This window comes from Gymnogyps californianus, chromosome 8, assembly GCF_018139145.2.
Source record: "Gymnogyps californianus isolate 813 chromosome 8, ASM1813914v2, whole genome shotgun sequence".
NCBI classification, from domain to species: domain Eukaryota; kingdom Metazoa; phylum Chordata; class Aves; order Accipitriformes; family Cathartidae; genus Gymnogyps; species Gymnogyps californianus.
The window spans coordinates 22890907-22915676 of record NC_059478.1 but is presented as its reverse complement, the minus strand read 5'-3'; the positions used below and the strand labels follow the sequence as shown (position 1 = coordinate 22915676).

The following is a 24770-nucleotide window of genomic DNA, read 5'->3' as shown; positions in this document are numbered from 1 at the left end:
CACTGGAGACCTTCCAATTGAACATGTAGGAAACAAGTCATCTTTAAGCAGGAAAAGGAATGTATTCAGATGTAATAAAATCATGTTTCTGCCTCTGCTTTGTAAAGTTTCCAGAGAAATGAGCTGCTTTAAACTGAACGCGCTCTCCGTCTCACAGGTCTGGCACCAGCTAGATTCCTCTCCGCTCCATCAGCTAACTGTCACATTACTATTATTAGTTGATTGCTCTCCATGTGCCATAAAACGACCTAGGACCTGACCACCGTGGGTATAAAACCTCCCCGCTGGCAGGGCATGAACCAGCGGCGGTGGAGCGCGCTCTGCGTGGCCCCCGCTTCTCGCCAGCTCTGGTTTGGGGCCGGGAGGTGAGCGCGGCGGTTTGCCGAGGCTGCGGTACTTGTAAGTACGTGGTGATAATTAGCTGCTGGGGTGGCGGAACCCTGCCGTTACCTGAGGCGGTGATCTCTGGGGATGTGGCCGTGAAAAAGCCGGGATGCCGCCGCCTCAGCCGCGGGCAGGTCAATAGCGGGCGGGCGGCGGAGGCTGCGGGGCGGCGGGTCCCCGTCCCCTCCGCCGGCACGGCCCGCGGGGCCCTCTCCCGCCGCTCGTCCGCTGCCCTGCGGCAGGGACGGCGCGGCCAGGAACGCGCTAGCCGAGGGGCGGCCTCCCTCCCCCGGTTATTTATAGCTCCGTGGTGCTTCCAGCCCAAAATAAGCCTGTTGGCCCGGGCGGCTGTCCGCGGCGGGGAGGGGGGAGTGGGGGCGGCTGGCGGCGCGGCCGGGCTGCGCCCCCCGCCGCGGCGAGGGGCCGGGCATGGCGTGCCGAGCCGCGCCGCAGGGCCGGGGCCGAGGCGGGCCGGGCCGGGCCGGGACAGCTGCCGCGGCGCGGGGCTCGCCTGGAATGCGGGCGCCGGCCGCGCGTCGCGACTTTTATGGAAACTTGCAGCGCCGGAGCGGCGGCCGCAGCCAAGGGGCGCTCCGCAGCCAAGGGGCGCTCCGCAGCCGCCAGCCCGCCCGCCGGGACCACGCCGAGCCGCAGCGGCGGGGCAGCGCTCACAGGTAAGAGCGGCTCCGCCGGCCGCGGGTGGGAGAGAGGGCTCGGGCGGGCTCCCCCGCCCCGCGTCGCTCCCTGCCGCGCACAGCCCGGCCCGCCCCGCGCTCGCCCCTCTCTGCTGCCCCGCTCCCTCCTCGTGCGGCGGGGCCTGGGCTGGCTGCCCGGCCCGCTGCCTCCCCCGCCCCGGCGCCCCTCGGCCGGACCCGCCGCGGGAGCGGCGTCTCCCTCCGCCGCCAGCGAGCCCGCTCCGCCGGCCGCCCCCTCACAGCCCCGGCGGACCGGTTCTCCCCGGGGGTGGCCGGGCCGAGCGGCAGCCCGGCGCTCTGTCGGGAGAAGCGACTCCCTTCGCACCGCGGTCCCGGCGGGGAGGGCGCGGTGGGCGAGGGCCGCCGCCGAGGCCCCCTCGGCCGGGGTGGCAGCCGGCGGGGCAGCGCCTGAGGGTGGCTAGCCGCAGCCCGGCGGACAGAGGTGACGGGCTGTGCCGAGCGAGGCTTGCGGCGGCCGCCAGCGAGGGCTCCCCCGGGGGCGGCGGGGCGGGGGACCCCTCACGGCCCGGGCGCCGGGCGGGGGCCGGGACTCGGCTGGCCTGGGGCGCGGCACGGCGCTGCGCCCGCCGCGGGTGCGACTCGTAGCTGAGTTGTTTGAATGAAATTACTGCAGGTAGGGCTTGTGCCCACCGGGGAGTCCCGCCGGAGTTGTCAGCGCTTCCACTTGCCCCGCAAAGGCGGCCCAGGGCGAGCTCGGAGCCAAAGCGGCGGTCGGGCAGCTGCCGCGCGGTGTGTGCGGGGAGGTGCGGTGTGCTCCCCGGCCAGTCCGCCTCTCAGCGATGTGCGTTTAATAAAAGTTATCTATCTGAAAATCCCTTACGTTTCTAAACCACGTATCGCGACATAAAGAGGAGTTCCGTTAGTTTGTTGGTGTGGTCTTCAGCAGCAAGGGCATACTGAGTGCGTTTATGGGTTCTGCTTCATCCTAAAGTGATGACTGTGAGACAGCGTGGCTTGGAAGAAAATATTGGGCTTCCGTGACAGCTTACAAACTATTTATTATCACTTTTCGGTTTTTAGGTAAATAAGAGCTTCCGCTAACACAATAATCATCTGCGAAGAAAAGCAAGTTCAATGAAACATATTAGTATTTAAAAAATTAATCAGCAAGTAGCTGCATGCTAGGAAACATATTACTCTTAACTTTAGTTCTCAGGTCTTAAGAGACCTTAGATCTCTTAGAAAAATGTGCAATGAAATGAAACTGTAAAATAATAGTTAGTCTTACAAGAGGGCCAAGTGTGTTAAGGAACATACAGAAGTGTAAGAGTATGTCTAGTATATGTAGAAAGCACAGTCTGGTGAAATACAAGAACTGGGTAAGTAAGTGGTTTAAGACATGCCTAAGGAATACGCTCTCTAACTGCATTTGGAATATTTTAAATGAGTAGTTTCCTCAGTGGAAGAAGTCAGACAATCTGTCATTTACCATACTTGGATATTCAGCTTTGAAACACCTTTAACAAGGAACAGCGCCATGGTGAGCCCTCTGCAAGCTAGCTGTGGGAAAACGGAGGAGAATGTTAACGACGGTGGAAGAGCAGTTCAGGAAGCAATAGGAGTGCCCCTTTGCTGTGCACGGAAGGCAGCCATACCCGCTCAGATGAAGGTATTACACATGATCTGGTTTTCATGGGCATCAGCACTACCAGCAGAGTAGATTTGGTCAAGTGGAAGCAGCAGCTTATCTCCAGGAAGCCAGGAGACCTCTCCTCTGCGGCAGAGGCATAGCACGGGCACAGTGACCACCACTGTGTTCAGTCTGAGTTGACCATGAGGATTTCAGAGAAGAGGCAGATAGATAGGCTGTGTCCTGTCATCGGGGAAGGGAAGAAGCAAATTGTAGTAGTGCTTCATGTCCAGTATTTTATTTCACATTTCCCTGATCTCTGAAGTCCTGTCAGTGAAGTCAACAAGTGTTGAGCTCAAATCATCCCGTTTCTCTTCAGCTGCTGTGACACAGCAAGGGATGGAGGAACTATGGCATGGGGCAAAATACGCTGATTTTTCTCTTGGGCACCTCGGTTCACAATTTACTGCCACCCATGATTAGGATCAGCAGATATCTTCGAACATGAAATCATGGGCCAGAAGATCTCAGCAGGGCTTCCCCCATAACAGAGCCACCTCTCAGCCCCCACTACGTTTGCTCTGGAGCCTATGTACCCCGTAATTGTACCTGAAAAGAGTAAGGAATTAACAGACAGACCTTTTCTACGGAGAAGGGTGATTTTATTTTTTTAACACAGCAGTTGGACTGCATGGTGCTGTCACATTAAGAGTATTTATAGTTATATAAACAGACATAGACAAAATCCTTTATAATAAATATGTTTTTATAAATAACATCATATCTGCAAGGACTATTCCACTATAATATGAGACTCTCAATAAATGAAGTGCAATAAATTCAAAGATTGAGGAAAAGATGGTGTATGAAATTGAATTATCTGGGTCAATTGTCAGTAAGCATTCTAGTCTTCAATTATAAAGACTTAATGAAGGAAATAGAAGTGAGTGGAAGTAGTTTTGTATTTTGTATTTTACAAAATGTGAAGTTTAGACAGCTGGTGTTAATTGTCATAACTCATTGGCTTCAGTGGAGCTGACGGTTTATGCCAGTTCAGGATCTTCCCCTATGCATGATAATTTTAGTATCATCTACTTTAGTATCTGTAATTTAGTACAACAACTGGTAGTGTCATCCCAGACGAGTTATAGTAAGGACATAAATGATGAACATCGCTCTCTTTCCCCTTCTCTTTGCAGTTCTATTTAATATTTCATTAAATATTTTAACACTGTGGACTGTGTTTTCCTCTCCTAAGTGCTTTGGCTGCAAGTAGTGACTTTCCAGCTCTCACAATATGGTTTTCTTATATAATGGAGTCTTTCCTGCAAGCAGATCACAAAGAGGAGACAGATGGTAAACGTAACTTAGACTGTGCCGTGAAGGGCTTATTTATAACTCACAGTAGCCATAGGACAGCAGGGGGGCCTCCCGAAAGGAGAAATCACAGAGGAACTAGACTTTTTTTAAAGTCCTGGCTTCGTACTCCTATTGTAAAAAGTAGTATTCAGTTCAGGAAAACACTAGTGTTTTTCTGTGTCTCGTGTGAGGATGTTAATCACGCCACTGAAAATCAAGAACTTCTATGTTTTCTAATGAAGGTGAATTTTATTATTTATGGGAGGTCTTTTTATCTGGTTAAAGCTGCACAACATTTTTTGATCAATTGAGGACTCTGACCTCCTTTCAGAAATGGAAATTAATTAAATTTAAGGAGATGGATTTTGGGACTTCTGAGCCATCAAACCTTCTGTGTCCCCTTAATGGTTTTCTTTGTTCACTTTGATTATTTTGCCTAAAGTAAGGTTTTAGGGACTCTGCATGAAAAGTTGAGAAAGTGCTATGATCATAACAAATCAAGACATATCAGAGGTGATAGCTTACCCATTTACAGCAAACAAATAAGATGCGTGAAAACAGTTGATTTTTTTTTACAGAGTATTTCTGATCTATTGCCTAGTTTCCTACGCATTATTGGTTTTGAATTAGAATTCCACTTGAAACTTCTTAGAGATCACTCTCTGCATTACAGCCAGTCAAGTCATTCCAGTAATGACATTTTCTCTTTCATTCAATTCCAGAGGTAGGGCCATTGATCAAAGGATGGAGGTTAAATCTCTCTTCTAGGAAAAATCTCAGTGTAGACCTTTGAAAGTGGAACTGCAGTGTAGTAGTTTCGGTATAAACATTATAACATCAGATTAACATTTCCTGAGATATTTCATTTAATCATAGGAAAGGTAAGATGTGGAGAGAAACAAAAAAAAATTAGACTAGTGTGAGGTGAATGCTAGAGTGATGAGACTGGATAGGCAAAGAAAAGCCTAGTAACAAGCCAAGTTCATTTTTTGATCATGGTTATGTTCGACATTATCATCTGGGATTTTTCTGAGTGGGAAGCTTCAATGAGGAGCTCTTGCAGCTTTTCCTGAGATATGTTGATCTCAGGAAATAAAAGAAAAGATGAGACTGAATCTTAAGATTGGACAGCTTCATAATAGGAGGACAAATCTCTTTTGAAGTAAGTACATATACAAGTAGGCTTTTGTTGCCTCAAAGAATAAGCATTATTGTATTAGATGAACTCTGTGGGAAAATTCTTACTACAAAACAAGAATATATATATATATATACAACTTAAAAATATAACTAGTTCATCTCAAAAGGGAATTAGTAGGTCAACGTTTCTTGGGTTGGAAAATTTATTACCACATACTTTGTGCAAAGCTAACAGCAGATGATGAAGGCACTGTTGTTCCACGATTTGTAGGTGTCAGGACTTCTTGACTTAGCCACTTTGGTTTTCTTGGCAACAATACATTGAGTGTGTGGATCTTCTCTTAATGATAAGGCAGATGGTACAAAGGAGCTTCAATCCGCGGTTGTTGCTCCTGAAGCAGTGGTCACTGCCTCACAGACCCAAGCCAGAACTCAAAGAGTGCTTCTTTTTTTCTTAAAGATTCTGGATTGTCTTTATTGGAAATTACTCATCTGCCTTGCGGGATGCCTGAGGCAGGGTCCTGCTGCTGTTCCTGCTCAAGGTTTAACTGCCACGGAGAGGGATGAAAGTGCAAACATGGGTGGTATCATGTTTAGTAATGCCCTACTGCTTTATATCCATATCTTTTAGCATCAAAGGTAGAGGTAGGATGACTTGCAGATGCAAAATGTCTTAGAGCCAGCTGGCTAACCTTCAAGCATATTAAGAGTTAGTGAAGCCAAAGAACTGGAAAGTAGCCTAAACGAATAGCAGATATGGCAGTATTCCAAATGGCAGAAACGTATCTGCCATCTTGAAGGCCCACAACCTGTTGGACTGGCACATTTTTGGAAGTTCAGACAGCAGGCATTTGCAAAGGAAATTTCTTCCAACAATTGCACTTTTAAAGAAAATTTCAGATTTATTATTGGAGGGTTAGTCTCACTGCTGTCGGCAATCTTGGTGACACTGTCAAGGGGTTCAGGTAATTGGAGCTATCAGAAAGGTTCAAGACAAAGGTTTAGCTCAAAAGCTAAATTGTATTCTCAGACTCATAAACATAATCTTCTTCCTACAATTAATTGTACATAATAAGCAAATCAGACTTTGGAATAGTCAGTTTTCAAATGACTTTAAGATGAACCCATATAGACAGGGCATGTTGCTGTAGTGAAGGCTAGCAGTAACCTTCACTTGAGTTGTTTAGGCGAAACGGAGTTCCTTGTGAAAGATTATCTTTGGGACTGACTTTTCTGCTCCAGCCCTGTATGAAGGCTAGAAGGTCTCTATGTCCCAGGCTTCTTCAGTGCATGAATTGTACCAATGCATGACGTTCTTTTGCTTTCTGACGGGTTCATGCAGTAAACCTTTTATTCAGCTTCTGTATTTTAAGTACAAGGCTAAAGGCTATCAGCCACAAGTAAGGAAGAAGAAATTAAAAAAGCAGAGATGCAAAAGAAGAGAACAGAGAAGAACTTCTCTAAGACCTGCTTAGAAAAATGAGGAAGTCAAAGGATTTTAACTAGTTTTAAGGTTATACTGATCACAATGGGGATTTTACTTACATGCATGAAGTAAGCTAAAGCTTACAAAGATGCGCAAACCCAACTGCACAATATACAAATGCATATTAAAGGGTGTAGGGACCTTGAGACCACATGAATGCTGGTGAAGTTATCTGCCTTTCTAGACACAACAGAATTTTAACATGCTATCGCTATTCTGAAACAGTCTAAATAGGAACTAACACTTCGTAATTTTATGTTCATGTGTTCACAAGTGACAAACTGAAATGCCTTGGATTCCTATCAGCCTACAAATGAGGTATTTGTCAACTCCGATTTGGGGGGAATGACTTTCCATACTCATTTGTTGAAAAGGAACACCCAAGTGTTCTCCAGAACATCTCCGTTGAAGCTGAATTTGAAGAGTTTGGAATTTGTACATCAGGGCAGGGATTGGTAGCTAAATGCTCTTGTTTCATATGTTGTGACTGCTTTCATTTGGGAAAAACTTCCCAAGATATCCAAGAATCTCATCCAATCAGTATAGCTAGGGCAGCACCAGTGAGCATCGATGACGCTGGTGTATTTTTGAAGAGCTTATATGAAAACAACTCTTAATGTTCATTATTTTTAACACCACATAAAAATTCCCGTGTTCATAATCTGTTTGTAATAAAGAATTAGAGAACTTAAAAGGTTAAGAACTACTAAGAACTGAACTTTCCATATCATGAAATGCCCTGACTTCAGTTCCTCTAAACCACAAGTGAGAAGTCCCTTCCAGTAGTAAGCTACTTTTCTAGCTTTTTACTTTGAGCCTTTGAGCCCATTTGTTTGCACCATGTTTGACAAACTGAGTTTTTAGGCTTGCCTGGGACTCAGAGCATCGGTACAGCATGATGGCACTGGATGGCACTGGTACATCAGACAGCAATGGCACTGGAGTCACATCATTATTTCCTTCCTCCCAAAAGCTCTGATAGACCTGATGATTTAAAAAAAAAAAGGAAGAAGAAAAAAAAAAAAAAAGGCTTGCCCTGAACTTGAAGTGCCTTTCTGTTAGGTTCCTAACAGTGTAATTTAAAATTTGTAACACTTTTCTCTTGAAAAATGCAGTGCAATTTGCAGCCCACAATTAAATGATATAAATACTTTCTCTAAGGTATGTATGTGGCTTACCTAACTTATTTCATAGTTTTTAGCACTGGTGTTTCCTAGAATAGCCCTAGGAGAAAGGAAAGCGTTATTTTGTATTCCCATATTGGGTGAAGAGCTGAGAGAGTTGCCAGCCTGGCTGAGACTCCAGCAAGAGCGTTCACCAGGCAGGAGATCCAGCTGCACCTCTGAAAGGCAGGTAGGTCCCCCCAGCCACCCGGCCATCCCTCCTCCTGCCAGCTGTGTAAAGGCGAAGCAGCGTCTCCAGGAGGCTGGGGGGTTTTGGCCTGAGCACTCTGCAAACTTCATGCAACCTGAGCTCGCTGCCTGATACATCAGACTGAAGTGGAGCGGCGGAGGTGCAGAGCACATTCCTTTCTGCTAGCATGAGTATTGAGAAAAACAGGTTTGCAACACACCAGCCAGGGCAGCCAGAGCTTGGCTCCAAGTTTGTTTTGGTTTTTTTTTTTAAATTGAAATTGAAAACCAGTATCTAGGACTATATAGAGGAGTTATGAGCATGAATAGTGAATCATAAGCTTGTTCTTTTAATTACTGTTGCATACTTAGAACCTATTGATGTCTTCAAAAGCCTCAAAGGACCAAATGAAATTGTGATACATCGATTTCAGCCTATGCAAACTTATTTACAGGAAGATAGTTAAAGCATCATTTAAAAGGAAAAGAAAGGAATATAACTACAACTGTTTCTTTCAGGTAGAAACTGAAAGCAATCTAAAAAGACCAGGTGCAGAGCACAATACAGTAGCCATGAATGACATCGCACAGAAAACTGAGGTATGTACCAATTTTAAAGCAATCAAAGTAATGTAGTGATTTACAACTGACGCTTGCAAAAAGAGTAATTACAAACAATTGTAAAAGACAAACAATTATACTGGAAGTCTGCTGTATTGCTGTTACTGTAAGACAATGGAAGGGCACTTGAAAGTAGCTTAAGGAAACTATCTGATTTGATGGAATCTGTGAAATATATTCTTACTGTTATTAAAAAAAATGAAGGAGGAAGGCAAAATAAAGGTAACAAAATATGAGGGAACTTCAAATGTTGGGGGGGAAATTCAGGGCAACATTCACATCTAATTCTAAAATGTAAATATTAGGCTACTTCAAACATTTCTTCTTCTATGTAGACTCACTGAGCAACAGGACCAAAAGCAGGAACAAAACCTGTTGGTTTAGGTGGAAAATATGAAACATGGAACATTTTCAGCCAGTTTTCTCAGCATTTCTGTATTGAGAGCATTCCTGTAGTCATTACAGTAAAAAGAGAGAAAACTTCACAGTAGTTCTGGCAAGTGGGAACTTCTCTTACTGTTTGGACACACACAGAGCAAGCATTAGCAAAGAAGCGTCCATTAGCTGTATCAGTATCAGAGTCCTGCAAGTCCAGTGATCTTGGCACTTTATAACATAAAATCACTGGACTTCTGAGTTTCTCTAAATATTAAAAAAGTAAGTATATAACATATTGGAAGTTTTAAATGAACAAATAATACTAGTTATTTAAAAACCATATATGGCTGTTGAAGTGTTGCAGAAGAAAACATACATATTGTATTATATGTCTATGTCTTTATATCTATTTTAAATGTTAGGGGTAGAGAGGCTCTTTGGTGACTGCTTATGATTGAAAGCAATAACATAAATTTGTATCTAATTTTTAAAGCCCTAGTAATTGAAAATGTACATTCACATAGTTCACATACTTAGTTATGTAGCTATTCATTACAGTTACTTATAGCCTAAGTTTAATACAATGCTAAATGTTGTTTTGGATATTTTAGTGTTTATTGGTATTTATGAGCAAATACACTGATGTTTAATTGATGATGGCTAGTGGCACAAAGTTCATAATCCCAAATGCACTTCTGTTTTGTGTTCTTGCATTCTTTCTAATCCAGTCTATCAGAATGTTTCTGTCCATCTGTTTCAACTTTCTTTTTCTTATCTTCATTTCTTCTATATCTTCACCAAGATTCTGCTTTCTTCATCTAAACCCGTCCAAAAATCCTATGTGCCCAAGCTTCACAAGGGTGATGTAAAGGATAAATTTGAAGCTATGCAGAAAGCAAGGGAAGAAAGAAATCAAAGGAGATCTAGAGATGAAAAGCAAAGAAGAAAAGAACAATATGTTAGAGAGAGAGAATGGAACAGGAGAAAGCAGGAGGTTATTTTCTTTGCCAATACTTTGTGTTATTTTAATATTCAATATTATATGTGAAAATCTTTTCACATTATTTTAAGACAATAATATTGGAATTTTATTTAAGGTATAAAGACAGTTTACTTTCTGTGTTTCATCAACTAGATGAAAGAACTGCTTGGATCTGATGAAGACGATGACGCAAAATTATCTAAAATAGAAAAAGGTTATGTTCCAAAGCTAATAGGTAAGAGGCCTGATTTTACAGGCCACACAATTCACTAGATACGTATTAGATGTAACTACTGAACTGTGTATTTCATATTCACAGGAACCGTTAAAGGCAAGTTTGCAGAAATGGAGAAGCAAAGGCAAGAAGAAGAAAGAAAAAGAATGGAAGAAGAAAGAAAGCGCAGGATTGAACAAGACATGATTGAGAAAAGAAAAATTCAAAGAGAATTAGCAAAAAAAGCACAGGAGGTATGTTCATCTGATCACAATACCAGGATATAATTGTAACAATCAACACAAGAAAAAAAGTTTTGTATTGATCAGTAAAATTCAATCTTAAGATTTTTGATAGTAGCAATTTACATGGGAGATGCTCAATGGGATAGAAATGGAGAATAACATTCAGAGAAGCTTCATCTTCACTTCTTTAAAGTAACAATTTTTTTAAGCACTAAACTTGAGTTGCAGATAAAACCAGGCAGGCATAAACCTGGTAGGAATGTGAATCAGGCACAAATTTTGGTGTCATACGCATACAAGAGTTTATAAATTTACTAAACTAATTTGAAATTGTTTCTTATATTTTACCAACCCTCACTTTAGACAATTTTTGCTTATACATTAGTGAATACAGTTCAGTGGTAGATGAACTAAAAGGCGAGCATGAAGAAATAAGAAAATGCCATCGGCAGGCAAAAATGAGAAGATACTAATGCAGTAAAAATCATAAATCACGAAGATCCAGATCATGTTTTATTCCTTTGCCACTTCATGAATCTTTATTGCATATATATATGAACAGGTTCCAACTTTTGTTGATGCCAATAAGGTAAACTTTGTCTTTTGTAGAATTTTGCATTGGGGTATCATATTTAATTCCTTTTGTAAGTTTTATTCAGTGCTGCAAATACTGCAGTGAGAGTGAACACCTAAATGACAGACTAGAACCATAAGCGAATTTTTATTTAACCAAAAGACAGCAGTACTTAATTTAGGTTTGGTTTTGTTGTAAGAAAAGAAACACGGTGCTATAGGAGGAGTCAGTTTTCAACAAGGACTTGGACAGTGTTTTCTACTAAGACTTTTAACATTGTTAAAACTGTACTTTTAACTGGAAATGTATCTAGCATATATTTAATCTGCTCTGAAAGGCAGAAGTACATACGATGTAGAACTTTAGAAAGTATGTTAGTTTTAGACAGTAACATATAAAGACACCATATGCAGCAAATACAGCAATAGGCTTTTTGCAGGAGTTGAGGGGAAGACATGTCGCTTGCATCGGAAATAATCAATGAGCTTGCTTTAGCTTTTTTTCTTTTTACACAATTCTGGAATGCTTCAGTGAAGAATGGACATCTAAAGTACTCAGTTCATCACTGAAGTCTTGAGAATGCTTTAGCATACTTTCTGTATGATGTTTTATGTCATGTTCCCTCTTCCTGAACAAGCTAACCTACCTGAAGTATTCCAACAAAGGTTCAATCATTATCATCTCTGTGAACTGAAGTGCTACATACATATCACTGATACAAAAAGAATTTCCAGTTCTATGTTTGCAAATTGAAGGCAAAGAGCCAAAGTAATGTAATCATATGAAATTCTCATTTAATAGATTGATGACTTTAACAATACGGGAACTGACTCAGCAGCTGAGGTAATCAGATTTTTTTAAAGAAATGTTCACCTACATTTTTATTCACTTTGTTTTATTATTGTAGTTTGGGCTGGGAAAACTTAGAAAGCAGCACGCAAATACCTAATTAAAATTCAACCAAGGAGCTAACAAATTTTTAAAGTATACAGAACTATATGTCTGAACTTGAAGCCAATTTATTTAAGGTTGAAATAGAGTCTGCACTGTGAATACTTTGTGGTTAGTTAAAAACATCTAAAACGTAAATATTCAAAGCCACCAGAATGATTTGAGGTATACTGGCAATGATATTCGAAGTCCTCTGGCTTTGGAAAGTATCATCTTAAAAGCTCTTTGCCTTAAACTCGAAGAGTTTACAGATGTCTGAACACCTTAATTAACTCTTTCTTTTTAATTGACTAATTTACCATATGGGTTTGGATTTTAAGTCTTGCAAATAAATGTTTCATTTCAAAAAGCTAGGTCCAAAGGTCCTATTGTCCTTCACTAACACGAGAATATCACATTCCTACTACAGTTTTGGAAAGAAAAAAAAAATCCAAAAAACCTTAGTTTTAAGTTATTTGACAGTATCCCCGTTGTTAATCATGGTATTTTGTGAAAAAACCTGGGTAAAATGTATTTTGGCAAGTAAGTTGTGCAAATAGCTTTGAAGCAGCAACATCCTTCAAAGAAATTACTCTGCCTGACAAATTACATATTGCTCTCTAGAACTACAAGCTTATTCCAACCGCAGTATATCCTTTACATAGTAAATGTAAGACTGGAAGTAGAGTGTGGCTACAATTGCTATGCATTCAAAATTGCACCTGTTCTTCTCGAAACCATGAATATTTATAACTAACAGTTAATGAAAATATGTAAAGAAATGAAGGAGTTTGCAAGCAGTTATGTTTAAAATATAATTCAGTCTTGATGCTCTTCAGAAATTATAAGAAAACTAGTGACTGCCACGGGCAGATGGGTTTATTCTTGTGGTTAATACTCAATACAAGTAATTCTTTTGGAAGCTTTGGTGCACAAATGTAGAAACAGCAGTTTCATTAAGAAATGAGTCTATCTAGAAGTCAAACTTTATGAAAATATAATAAATATCTTTTTGGACAGGAAGGGGATGATTCACTGCTAGTTACAGTAGTGCCTGTAAAACCCACCAAAACACCTGGGAAGACGAAAATAAACTTTGAGAACACAGGAAAGGAGAGAGCAGAACAAAGAGAGAGACAGGATGAAGAAATGAAGCTAAAATATGAGGAACAAAACCAATTCCTTAAGGAAACCAAGTGCCTTTCATTTGTCACGGTAAACCACTCATCTAAAAATACCTAAGAAATAAGTATCTATTATTTAAGATATAACTATTTAATTTTTCTTACACAGGGTGAAAATGAAGACAATGAAACACAAGAGCCTCTGTCTCCTGGTAAGCTGAAAGTGACATTTGAAGAACTTGAAAGACAAAGACAGGAAAATCAAAGGCGGCAAGCAGAGGAAGAAGCAAGACAGCGTTTAGAAGAGGAAAAACGTGCCTTTGAAGAAGCTAGACAGCGAATGGTAAATACATGTTTTGTTCATGTTGTTACAGAATTTTCACACAGGATATGCTTTTACATTCTTTCCTGTATCTGATTCTTCTTTTTTCTTATTCCTTAACTATATTTCCAGCTGTTAAGAGTCTGAAAATTAATTTTTGAAAGATGTGTTTTTGACCTTAGCTCTAACTCAGTAACCACACCGGCATGATGCTTTAGACATTCTTTTAGTAAAACCAGGAAATTTATGTGTTTTAAATTTGCCAGCAATCGTAGCAGGTTTTGTATCTACACTTTGTAGTACCTTAAGCTGTAAGTCCTCAAGAAGATAATTAGTTGTCTGTTTTGTTCTTAAATAGTGCTTCAGATGTTTCTGTAACCAGTGTTTGATGAAAACATTCTGTAGTAACAGAATGCTGTTTCTTATTCCCATATTTATTTATAAATATGATAAACACACCAATTACAACTTTCCTCTTATGAAGAAAGGGAAGAAAGACAGGTCAGCTCTCTTGTATGTATTGACATAAACAATATACTAGAAATTACTAGATTAAGCCCCAAATTGTCAGAAATGTAGCTCACTTCCTATTTTATATTACTTGCAAAACTGCTTCCACATGCGTTCTTTATCATAAGCCAGACTTATTTTAGATCACCTATAAACAGACCTCACTATAGTTTGTTCTTTGATCATACTAAAGGAATCATACTCTTAGTATTAACAGATGATATACCAGATAGTTTAGTTCTATATTTCCTCACTTTACCACACGCCATTTCCAAAAGCATTAAGTTCTGTATTTAAATATCTTTCCCCTGTACAATCATGATGATTATGACTTCGTCAATTCACATACAAAGGAGATTAATGAGAAACGAGATTTTAATCTTCCATGAAATCTTTGAAAATATTATTTCTAGGAATTTGCTAACTTTAACTTAAACAGAGTATAATTATGAATGAACATTCTTCGACAAACAGCTCAAGATCACTATATTGACTATATTTCAAAAACATTCAAGAAATTGATATTCTCCAGAAAAAAAAACAACACAGAAAGCTGAAACACTGGAATTCCCAACTGGTCCAAATTGAGAGGGTTCTAGGTTTAGGCAGATGATCCCCAAATTGTAGTTTACTCCTCCACCCCCACCTCCAATAAATCACTTAACATTTCCACACCAATAACCTTGACATTATGTCAATAATGCACTTTTTTCTTTTTATTTGGGGTTGGGCAGGGGATACTAGTGAAGGAGAAGAGGGAAGAACAGGAAGGGGAGAGAACCTCATGGAGTCACTAGCCGTTCTAACTGAAGTTTTGTTCACGTCTCCCACCCTTATGTATATGCATTTATTAACCAAGTAATATAAAGTAATTTACAAATTCTCTACTTCAAAAGAAATTTTCTAACATGCAGTTTTATCTGCTATCAGTGGTTGTCAAAATTGGAAGCCAAAGTTTTCTTAAAGGAAGAGTTCAGCAGTTAATTTCCTTCAATTCTTTCTTTTTTCCCTATGAATTCCAAATAAAAGATTTCTGTAATTCCCTTAACTGGCTACCCCACATACCAGTCCCAGGGCTGCCTGCAGTATACAGAAATCTGGATTATCAGTACTCTGACAGTTCTCAGTCCATTTCCTCCATTAACAAATAAAGTACTCCGAGATGTCTTCTCAAGATGGTTCATTCTTCTGTTCTTGATTGCAGTTTGCAAACCACAGGCTTCTCCTAGCAGATAAGCGTTCACTGGAGACAAGCAATAGTGAAGAGATCAGAGTATCTCAATTCCCTTTCTTCAGTGATGATTAAATGTCTAAAAAGAAAAGAAACAAAAATCTCAGTCTAGTGTAATAGCAAAATGTTAATTGATTTAGTTTTGCTATAAAACTCTACAGCTTTTTTTTAACTGGCAAGTGCATTGGTGAAAACAATTTATATACAAACAAAAAGACTTGATGGTATAAAGGTCTATGAAAGTGATGTAAAGAAAGTGAATAGGGAGTGATTTACAGTAAACGATCCAACCCTGAGACCACAAAACATGTACTTAATTGTTCAGTCTTTTCCTGATAACACATTGTTCTTTGAATTACACACTCAACGGATTTTAAAAAATTACAGAAGCTCCATATAGGATACTGAAATACGTTTCCTTTCTCCCTCCCCTGGCTAAAACCAAGATTAAAATGTTTCTGATAGGAACTAAACTCTTGATATATTTTTCCCCCCAGGAGAAAAAAACATTTATAAAAGATCAGAAAGGAATTAACAGAGTATTTATTTACTATAAAGAATATTTTTATGTTTGGATAAGTCCTTTCTATTTTTTTCTCTCCCTCTTCTCTGAAGATAAATGAAGGTGGTGATGAAGAATCTGAAAACTCTGTTAAAGAATTCCGTCCTGGTAAACTCAGACTCAGTTTTGAGGAGACAGAAAGACAGAGGAGAGAAGAGGAAAAGAGGAAAGCAGAAGAAGATGCAAGACGACGCATAGAAGAGGAGAAAAGAGCATTTGCTGAAGCAAGGAAGAACATGGTATAGCATTTTTGTTCAGTATATAGTTTAATTTTTACCTAAGTCTCAAATGAACTGGAAAGCAGCTCTGGGAAAAAGCTTTAAATACAGTTAGGAATGCATGCTTCAGCTCCTTCGTTAATTAGTTTACCTCACTACTTATTAGAAGGTAGTGGGGTAAACTAATCACGTTTGTTTACCAAAAATCATCACAGAACAATCCCTCCTCAGAGCAAGCCTAGAAAGGATTTAAAATAATTTGGTCAAAACCAGATATTGTGTCCAATGGGTATTATTATGCTAGATGCAACAAACTGGGAAAGCAAAATGTTTTCTCAAGGAGGGTTTGTTGTTTTTTTTTGGGGGGGGGGGGGGGGGAAGCAATTCTTTTTACTTCTCCAAGTTTATGTCCCTACCTTTACAGGGTGCCCACCAATCAGCTCTTACTAGCTAAAGCATAATTAATAGCATACTAGAAAAATGCTCACTGTGAGTACAAATTTTATAGTCATCTGTGGCCCTTTAGGAAGGAAAAATTAAGAAGGCTGAACTCAGCTAATTGATGTTTTTATTTTATTTCATTGCTTGTTCAGAGAAACAGAAGAAGTAACTTGTGGCATTTACCATGAGAAAAATTCATAATATGGAACTTCCTTAGACAAATACAGATCTCTGTGACATGCAATGTCATCTAAAATTTGAGTTAAGATTATATTGAAGACAAATTTTCAGGGACCTAGGACTGACATACTGACACTACCTGAAAGCAGAGAAAGATGCCTGATTTCAGAGAGCGGCAACAACATTATTTATAAAAAATAAGTAGCCTGGAGCTTTTCACTGTATTCTTCATGCTTATTCCGACTTCAAGTTTCAGCAGGCTTTTGGGTATAAGCCAGTTACTTACTGGTGGATGTTAGGAAATACAGTATTAAATTACGCAAATACCAACTAAAACTGTTTCAAAAGGGCGGGCAAGACATGCCATACTGAACTGTGGAATAACCCACTCATCTGGCAGTGTCTTCCTACATTCCCCTCTGTGGTTTTATTGGGAAAGACCAACTGCATGCCTAATAACATTTTCTTCATCATTCAAAGCAATGCTTGTGAGACAAATGAAAACTTTGTATGACTACTAATATTGCTAGCAGTGCTCCCTCTGCCTGAAAATTGGGCCAAAGCCAAGACCTATATGCTGAAAGACTACCTAGAGAAACTACAACGTAAATTTATATTTGATATTGTACTGGTAAGCAATTATGGAAAATAGCATCTGTCCATACCTCCAAAGAGAGAAAATAGAAACTAAAGCCACTAGAAAAAAAAATAAATGAGTGCTACTGGACTTCTGCCATTACAATTTTTATGAAAAGCCAGCAGACAACTAAAGGAAAGCAAAGAAAGTATGCGCTGTCTTCTGTTTTTTTCTGCTTTCTTGAGAATCTCTTTTTTCTGCCTCAATGTAGCAAGAACCTAAGCTCAAGTGTCTGGGCAAGAAAAATCTCACTGATTAAACAGAGTTTAATCCATTAGATGCAGCACAGAGTCTATGATTCCACTGTAACTGCAGACAGTGAAGACATGCAGTAATTTAAAAAAATAACTGAAAATGTATTTTCAGCATATATATGTTTGAAAGTTTTCTGTTAATTAGTATCCTGAATATGAACACCGCATTTTCTATTACTTATAACAGAAAATATAAGCCTGTGCTTTCCCTATTTTCCACAGCTACACAATGTAGCAGCAATGCAGATGTGCTTTTAAACATTTTAAGAACATTAGTCATCTCTTTCAGAAGTAGTAAAACTTCACACTCAATTTTTATTTATGCATTTAAATTAACTAGTTATTTTAGAACCTTTTTCATGTTTCAAGTAGTAATATTGTTGCTGGAAAACACAAACGCCACCTCCTTTTGGAAGGATCTCCCTATTTCACATTTACTTGTGCTACATTTATCCTTCCATGCTTCCCACCATCAACGTGATCGCTTTCAGACTGAAGCATTCATCTTTCATCCCTGTCAGTCTCTTCCCATTAGAGACTGCATAAAGAACCTGTCTTAGCACGAACAAAAAACCATTCTACTTTGTATCAGTCACTGCCCACTGAAAATTGGTTGACTGTGCTGCAAACTAGGGTTGTAACAGGACTGTTTCCCACTACCATCTGTTCCCACTTTGCAGAAAAAAAAAAGTATGGTCTCACTTCACAAAATATGGCTAAAATATTTACTCAACTAACCACTAGGGTTTTGTGCATCACACAATTCAGCTGAATTTTTTCCTGTGTTTTTTAACCAGGAATAAGTTGGCTTACTGTCTTTTCATAACTTGCTGATTCAAAAATACAGAGCAGACAGCTGCTAGTGTTTGCTCATATGCACAGCTTTTTTTAAGTTTATACATACATGCATTGGTAAATTTTGAATTAATGCTTCTCCTATTCACATAGGTTCTGTATCTTCTAGAAGCGATGAGCATATGAACTAATGCATCACAAGCAAGAGACTTTCACATTTCTTTGCTAATTTAGCTGTGGCTAGCCTCTGAAAACTATGTGGCTGTGCATTGTTTTCATTAAAGGGAATCGTTTACAGCTTTGTTTTTTTACTCTACTTCTCCGTAACACAATTTCAACAAGTATGCTCATATTATGCAAAACGAATGAAGAATGGAAGGAATGGTGGGGGTGAATTCCAACTGTAAGCTTACTCAGAGGGAAAATCTGAAGGAAATCTATAGTGAGTAGCAGTATTTGAGTGGGGTTGGGCCAAAAAATACTATTGAAAGAGTGGCGACAAATAAAAAGGATATGGGCAAAGTAGGTCAAGACAGTGGTACAAACTAAGATGGCACAAAGAGCAGTGAAAAGTGTAAGTTACAATGGCAGTAAGTAGCAATAAAGAGAAAAGGGAGTGCCAAAGAATCTTTTAGAAAATGTTTATTTTCTGTTTCTTTATAAAGCTAGTCAAAACACTTTCTCAAATGAAAGTTTTGCTCCTTTAAGTCTTTCTAGCATTTGACTGATTACTGTTGGGAATGCTTACAATTTAAGGCACACCAGGCTCTTCAATGTTTGCCACAAGGCTTTTCAAACATGCCCTGATTAAAGTGCCAGAAGTCACATCACCACACAGTTCTAGATCAGTATCTGACCTCATTTCACACATTTATCTACAGAATGTTCCTGTTGAGACAATCTGTTAATAAGTTTACATAGTTACATGCACAAACATACATTTATATAGGTTTTATCAAGAAGTTATTTGAACATCTTCCTGTGTAACTCAGACTGTCATGCTACCTGGCCATTTTTGTATCATACAGCTTCATATTTTAGTAATGCTTTACTTCAACAAATTCAGTCTGATAAAATATTTCTTACACTTCCTGTTTTTGGAAGTAATGAAAATTGCCTTTCCTAGGCCCTACCACCTTCTTACGAATTAGTCTACAAAATAAGCAAACTGCTCATGAATGACCATCAAAGCCCAACCCTACTGCGAAGCCTGAGAAAAGGACAGGGAAAGGAGGAAACCCTTGCTGTTGGGTTGTACAAAGCAATGAACTGGCAACACAACTTAGTATAATCAGTTTGTGCACAAGAAGAGTTTCTTGTAGAAAATTCTGTTGGTTATCCTTACTGAGAATACTAATGTTGCTTAAGAACAGGAATATAATTCAGTTTGCTTAGAAAAAGATTATAGATATATGTACTTCAGTGTTAAGAGCAATGACATTTAAACACAAGCACTTCGTCTAATGACAGTCTGTGAAGTAAACAGGAATGAATTGTTTCAGGTCTCAAAGCTGCATGTAGAGGACATCCTCTCCATCATCTTGCAAAAAAGACCGCATTTTAATAAAAAATCTTCATTATAAAAGTTTAGCATTGTAATAATAAAGAGCCAAAGTCAAATACAAAACCCCCAAACACACTCTCTCCCAAAACACTAGAGGAATACCCACATTGTGATATTGCATGTTACTGTCCTGTGGCAGATGTGGCAAAGTACTTAATCTTTCTATACTAGAAGTGTCTGAGCAACGCTGTGACTTCATCACAGGTACCTTCAGGATGTATCATTAACGCTCTGAATTTCCAGCAGGTGCTGGACGATGAATCACCAGAAATGTTTAAAACGGTTTCTCAAGAATCCCTCGTACCTGGTAAACTGGAAATTAATTTTGAGGAGATGCTGAGACAAAAAATGGAAGAAGAAAAGAGACGCACAGAAGAAGAGCGTAGGCAAAAGTTGGAAATGGAAAAGCAAGAATTTCAACAGTTAAGACAAGAAATGGGAGAGGTTTGTATATCAAAGGATATGTTAAGCATGCTCTGAATAAAAATAGTAGATAATTTCAGTTAATTACTAAAATCTCAAAGTTTAAGACTGTAACTGAAAATTCCTTTAAAAGGAATTTTAAATCAATACTTTCAGTATTATGTGAAAAGAATTTTTAAAACATAACATTGTGTAAGATACATATTTTTATCACTAATCTACCAGGAAAATGCTTTTATCCCTTGCCACCCTTAAAGTAAAAACGCAATTTCAAATTTGTAATTGTATTTTACAGTCACTTCTGAAAATTCTACAGTATTACTAAAACGATTATGTAATATTTACAATATTGGGAGAACAGAAACATCTAGTTCCCAAATGAAAATACAAAAATGAAAGTAGGAAAGAGCAAAATTCTTGCTTTTCCTCAAGGGAATGCTGTGTTAACTAATTAAGAAAGAATTACAGTGGCCTCAACTTATTTCTAATCAGCGTATCAAGGGTTTGAAGACTGTCACAGCTGATTTTAAAAATCACACACAAAATTTGCTTTGCATACCAAATGTCTAAAACATCTTGTTCACAAACTTTACACTTCAATTTGATTTGGCTGTGGGTGGCAATTCTTTATTATTCCCTTTTGAATGTCAGAGCATTAAGTTTATTTATTTATTTTTGTTAAGCAAAGCTGGAGTGAGTAATAAAGGCTCTGGCTTGCAAACTTTTCAAGTAAATTTTGTATTACATGCTGGGGAAGAAGGGAGAGACAGGGACATCCAACTAAAATGCACATACGTCTTTACTGTCAGTCCCAGTACAGGAGGGAGTAAAATATCAACAATTACAGCTTCAGACATGGTTTGACTAGAGGATCCAGAACTGCCATTTCTTTTCCAGCCATGACATCCTGAAATCTCATTTGCTTTTTACTGAATTAAAGAAAAAAAGTAATAGTTTTCCATTTAACAAAGTAGCTGTATTTCAGAAAATTATTTCATATCATATTGCAAGTAAGTCAGAGAGGTAAATTATGGATCCAGGATAACTAAGTTTTTCGTATTGCCAGGTGTCTGGTTTTCCGAGTCTGTGAAGGGTGGTTTATTGACAGCAATCCTTGAACAAAGGGTATATTCAAGCAAGATATTTTAAAATCTCTATCTAGTTTAGATGTGATACAGGCACAGTAATCCTGAGAATAGCGAGGAAAAAGAAGAAATTAGAGGGAAAAGGTCTCCGTGCTGATTTCAAATAACTAAGAGAACTGTTCAAATGTATTAAGTTACACCTATCTGCGGGGAGAACAGGTAGTAAAAATAACTAGGGCATTTTCCATCTTACACATTCTGTAATTTCTGAACAGCTGGAAGAAGAGTCTGAAACTTTTGAGCTAAGCAAAGAATATGAAGAATTAATAAAGCTAAAAAGAAGTGGTTCTATTCAGGCAAAGAACTTAAAAAGCAAGTTTGAAAAAATAGGACAATTGTCTCAAGAAGAAATACAGAAGAAGATTGAAGAAGAGCGAGCTAAGAGAAGAGCAATGGATGAAGAAATAAGAGAAAGGGAAGCTGAAAAATTCCAAGAGGTAAGCTGCATTCTGTATGTATTAATGATATACTTAACCAGCACACTAATGATCCAGGAGTGGACAATGCTGCTGCTTTCACCAAAGTTTGCTGTATTTCCAAAATTTCTCCCTTCTTTCCTGTTCCCTCCTTTGGATGCATGAGGAAGTCTCACCTCAGCATCCCTAAAGGAAACAGCACCAGTCTATTATCAGTCATCTGGTCAAGCAGAGATCTGTTTTTCTGCTCGAAGTCCTCAATTCAGCATCTTAACAACCTGAAACCTGCCAGCCTGAAGGTTTGAAACATTCATATTTGAGAATTAATCTATTAATCATCACATGAATTGCGTCTCCTTCTGAACTCTGATTAATTCTCCACTGTATGAATTAAGAAAAAAAAACCAAACAAAACCAAACAATACAATTTGAAGATGAAGTCTTTTTATCATCTTTACTCATTTCTCAGGGTAGAGCAGAGGATGCCTACTTATCTATGCTTCAGACTGGAACCGCTCACATTTTTTCAGAGGGGAAAAACAAGAAATGAAGCTATCAGTCTAACCAATAAATCAACACTATGCTCTGTGATCCCAAACAATGTGAGCTTTCATGACATCGTCATGTGGCAGTGCAGGAAACTTTTAACAGTAGTAAGCCTGGTCTGAGCCTCATTGAGGTTCCTATCCACAGTAGTCAGTCACTTCAGTATCAGCTCAAAGCCTATCTTTTATTTTTGAGCTTTTAAATTAATGACTGACACTGTAATTATCTTTCTATAAGGTCAACCTGCATTAGGTGTTGAAGCTACCATAACATCATGGCATGAAAGTCAAGTCACTAAGGATTTACCATTTGCCACAAGACAGTATTCAACTTCTATATGAAAATAAATCTTTAGGAGTATTTTTCTACCTAACTTTTTTGAAATTACTGCTGCAAGTATTTTGCCCTATCCCTGGGATAAACTATTATGAGACTTGATCCTAAACCCAACATTAGACAAACTTCTGAGAAAAACAGAACTCTGGGTAGCTTTGCTCAGTTAAGAAAAACTACTGCTCTACAAAACTAGTTTTATTATCATACACATTTAGAAAGTAGTGAGTTAAGTCCTATTTTTTAATTTCCCCCCCCCCCAAGGATGATGAAGTAGATGTGAGACCAGCCAAGAGATCTGAGGCTCCATTTACTCATAAAGTAAACATGAAGGCTCGTTTTGAGCAAATGGCAAGAGCCAGGGAAGAAGAAGAGCAGAGGAGAATTGAAGAACAGAAACTACTACGCATGCAGTTTGAACAAAAAGAAATTGATGCGGCATTACAGAAGGTATAAATTACAAAGTCCCTTTTCTTCAGTCCTAAGTGTCATTTAGCTTAGCATCTGATTACCACTGATGGCAACACTGCCAGAGGTATAAAAGGAACTTTATACTTGTCGTAACAGCTGCTGTGAATTGCTGCAATAATGGAAAATTGCTTTTGGTGTTTTCACATATTCTTGAAGAGTATGAGAGATACTGAAAGTTCATTGTATCCTTTGAATAGTCTAAAAATGGAATCTACAGTCATGCCTGTATTTTACCCCAAGATTCCAGCCTCATTTAAATCCATTTTACTGCCTGTTCCATATCCAGATTCAGTGCATTATGTTATTTAGTGAGGATAGGTGTGGCATTTCCCCTTCTCAGAAACATGGTAACTCTTCTGTAATCAAGTATGTATCACCAGCGGTCATACTGCTATTGCCACTTTAAATGTTCTAAAACGACTTATTTTAAAACAGAAAAGGGAAGAGGAAGAAGACGAAGAGGGAAGCATTATTAATGGTTCTACTTGCGAAGATGAGGAGGATCAAGCTCGATCTGGAGCTCCCTGGTTCAAGAAGTCACTGAAAAACACATCAGTTGTTGACGGCGAGCCAGTGAGATTTACAGTTAAGATTACTGGAGAACCAAAACCTGAAGTTACATGGTGGTTTGAAGGGGAAATGTTGCAGGACTCTGAGGACTATCAATATATTGAAAGAGGAGAAACCTATTGCCTTTACTTGCCAGAAACCTTCCCAGAAGATGAAGGGGAATATATGTGTAAAGCTGTCAACAACAGAGGCACATCTGCTAGCACCTGTATTCTCACCATTGAAAGTAAGAGTTAGCATTTTAATTTGCATAATTCTCAAATAGTCTTCTTGCATCTTTCCTATTATGAAAATCTAATTATCTGTTTCTCTTAACCCTTTTATTTTCTAGCTGATGACTACTAATGCTCTACTTTAGCTGGAATCTTTCTTCCCCTCAAAACTTTCTTATTGCATCATCTCTTTCTCTGATGGGGCCAACTAAAGAAAGCAAGGATATGCATTGATTTGTCATTCCTGCATCAGATAAGAATAACCTTCAAATTGTGAGAGTGTCCAGGTTCCTTGCTCAATACAAAAGCTAGTATTAAAGGCTAAAAAGAAGGAATCGATGTATGAAAGATCAACTGAAGGAAAAAGCTGAATAGTGCTCCCACATTTGAAGACCAACTGTCATGTAATAGTATAAAGCTAAATACACAATCTGGAAACTTGTGTAGTAGTGTAAATCTATTGGTATATTTTGCATGAACACTGAATATTTAAGCTGTTTTACTTTATCCCAGAGGCACTAAACTGGCAAAAGGAAATACTTATTGATGATTTTCAAAAACCCCAGTGTACTATTTTTAAAGAATAAAAGATTACATAACTGCTTACTTTTGTTGTTTGTTTCAAAGAGCATTAGTTCTTTTGCTTTAAAATGGGCTTGCATTTAAACTGTTAAGCTCTTATCAATCTATACAGTTGATAACCCAAAAGTAAAAACAATCTCAGTAAGGCTTATAGTAGTCTTTACAGTGCCAACATTTGCTTGTAAAACTTCTTTTTCTTTGCTTAAATGATACAGGAACAGTTGGTGACAAAGTATGAGCCTATCATAGCTAAGCTGGTAGGAAGCAAGCTTTGAGAAAAATA

At 39.0% G+C, this 24770-nt stretch overlaps 2 protein-coding genes across 17 annotated transcripts in view; one reads left to right on the top strand and one right to left on the bottom strand.

Moving 5' to 3' along the window:
- The first annotated feature begins 346 nt into the window (after nucleotides 1-346).
- NEXN (nexilin F-actin binding protein) lies at nucleotides 347-24511 on the top strand. 12 transcript variants are annotated; one of them, XM_050900938.1, is made up of 14 exons: nucleotides 347-399; nucleotides 8527-8607; nucleotides 9809-10000; nucleotides 10142-10223; nucleotides 10308-10456; nucleotides 11823-11864; nucleotides 12972-13166; nucleotides 13245-13418; nucleotides 15754-15939; nucleotides 20033-20233; nucleotides 21573-21794; nucleotides 22917-23102; nucleotides 23559-23919; nucleotides 24025-24511. In XM_050900938.1, exons 2-14 carry the CDS (start codon nucleotides 8581-8583, stop codon nucleotides 24036-24038), a joined length of 2031 nt encoding a protein of 676 aa, XP_050756895.1. In that variant the 5' UTR covers nucleotides 347-399; nucleotides 8527-8580; the 3' UTR covers nucleotides 24039-24511. The 12 variants fall into 12 exon arrangements, with proteins under 12 accessions (XP_050756895.1, XP_050756897.1, XP_050756896.1 ...); XM_050900940.1 differs by having other exon boundaries at nucleotides 380-399; nucleotides 8531-8607; XM_050900939.1 differs by having other exon boundaries at nucleotides 386-403.
- Nucleotides 15152-24770, bottom strand: part of FUBP1 (far upstream element binding protein 1) — a 36330-nt gene continuing 26711 nt past the window's right edge. For 2 of the 5 annotated variants that reach the window (XM_050900922.1, XM_050900930.1), the window contains one exon: nucleotides 15185-15217. In XM_050900922.1, coding sequence (XP_050756879.1) covers nucleotides 15200-15217 — 18 coding nt within the window. In that variant the 3' untranslated portion in view covers nucleotides 15185-15199. Of the gene's footprint in view, nucleotides 15218-24770 lie in introns of all 5 variants that reach the window. The other 3 variants (XM_050900926.1, XM_050900927.1, XM_050900935.1) reach the window with 3 other exon arrangements.

Bases quoted from the DNA above. Each gene is read 5' to 3' on its own strand.
- NEXN (XM_050900938.1), top strand. From the start codon at position 8,581: ATGAATGACATCGCACAGAAAACTGAG. The intron at 13,167-13,244 runs GTAAACCACTCA...TTTCTTACACAG, and splicing joins AGTGCCTTTCATTTGTCACG to GGTGAAAATGAAGACAATGA. The intron at 21,795-22,916 runs GTAAGCTGCATT...CCCCCCCCCAAG, and splicing joins AAGCTGAAAAATTCCAAGAG to GATGATGAAGTAGATGTGAG.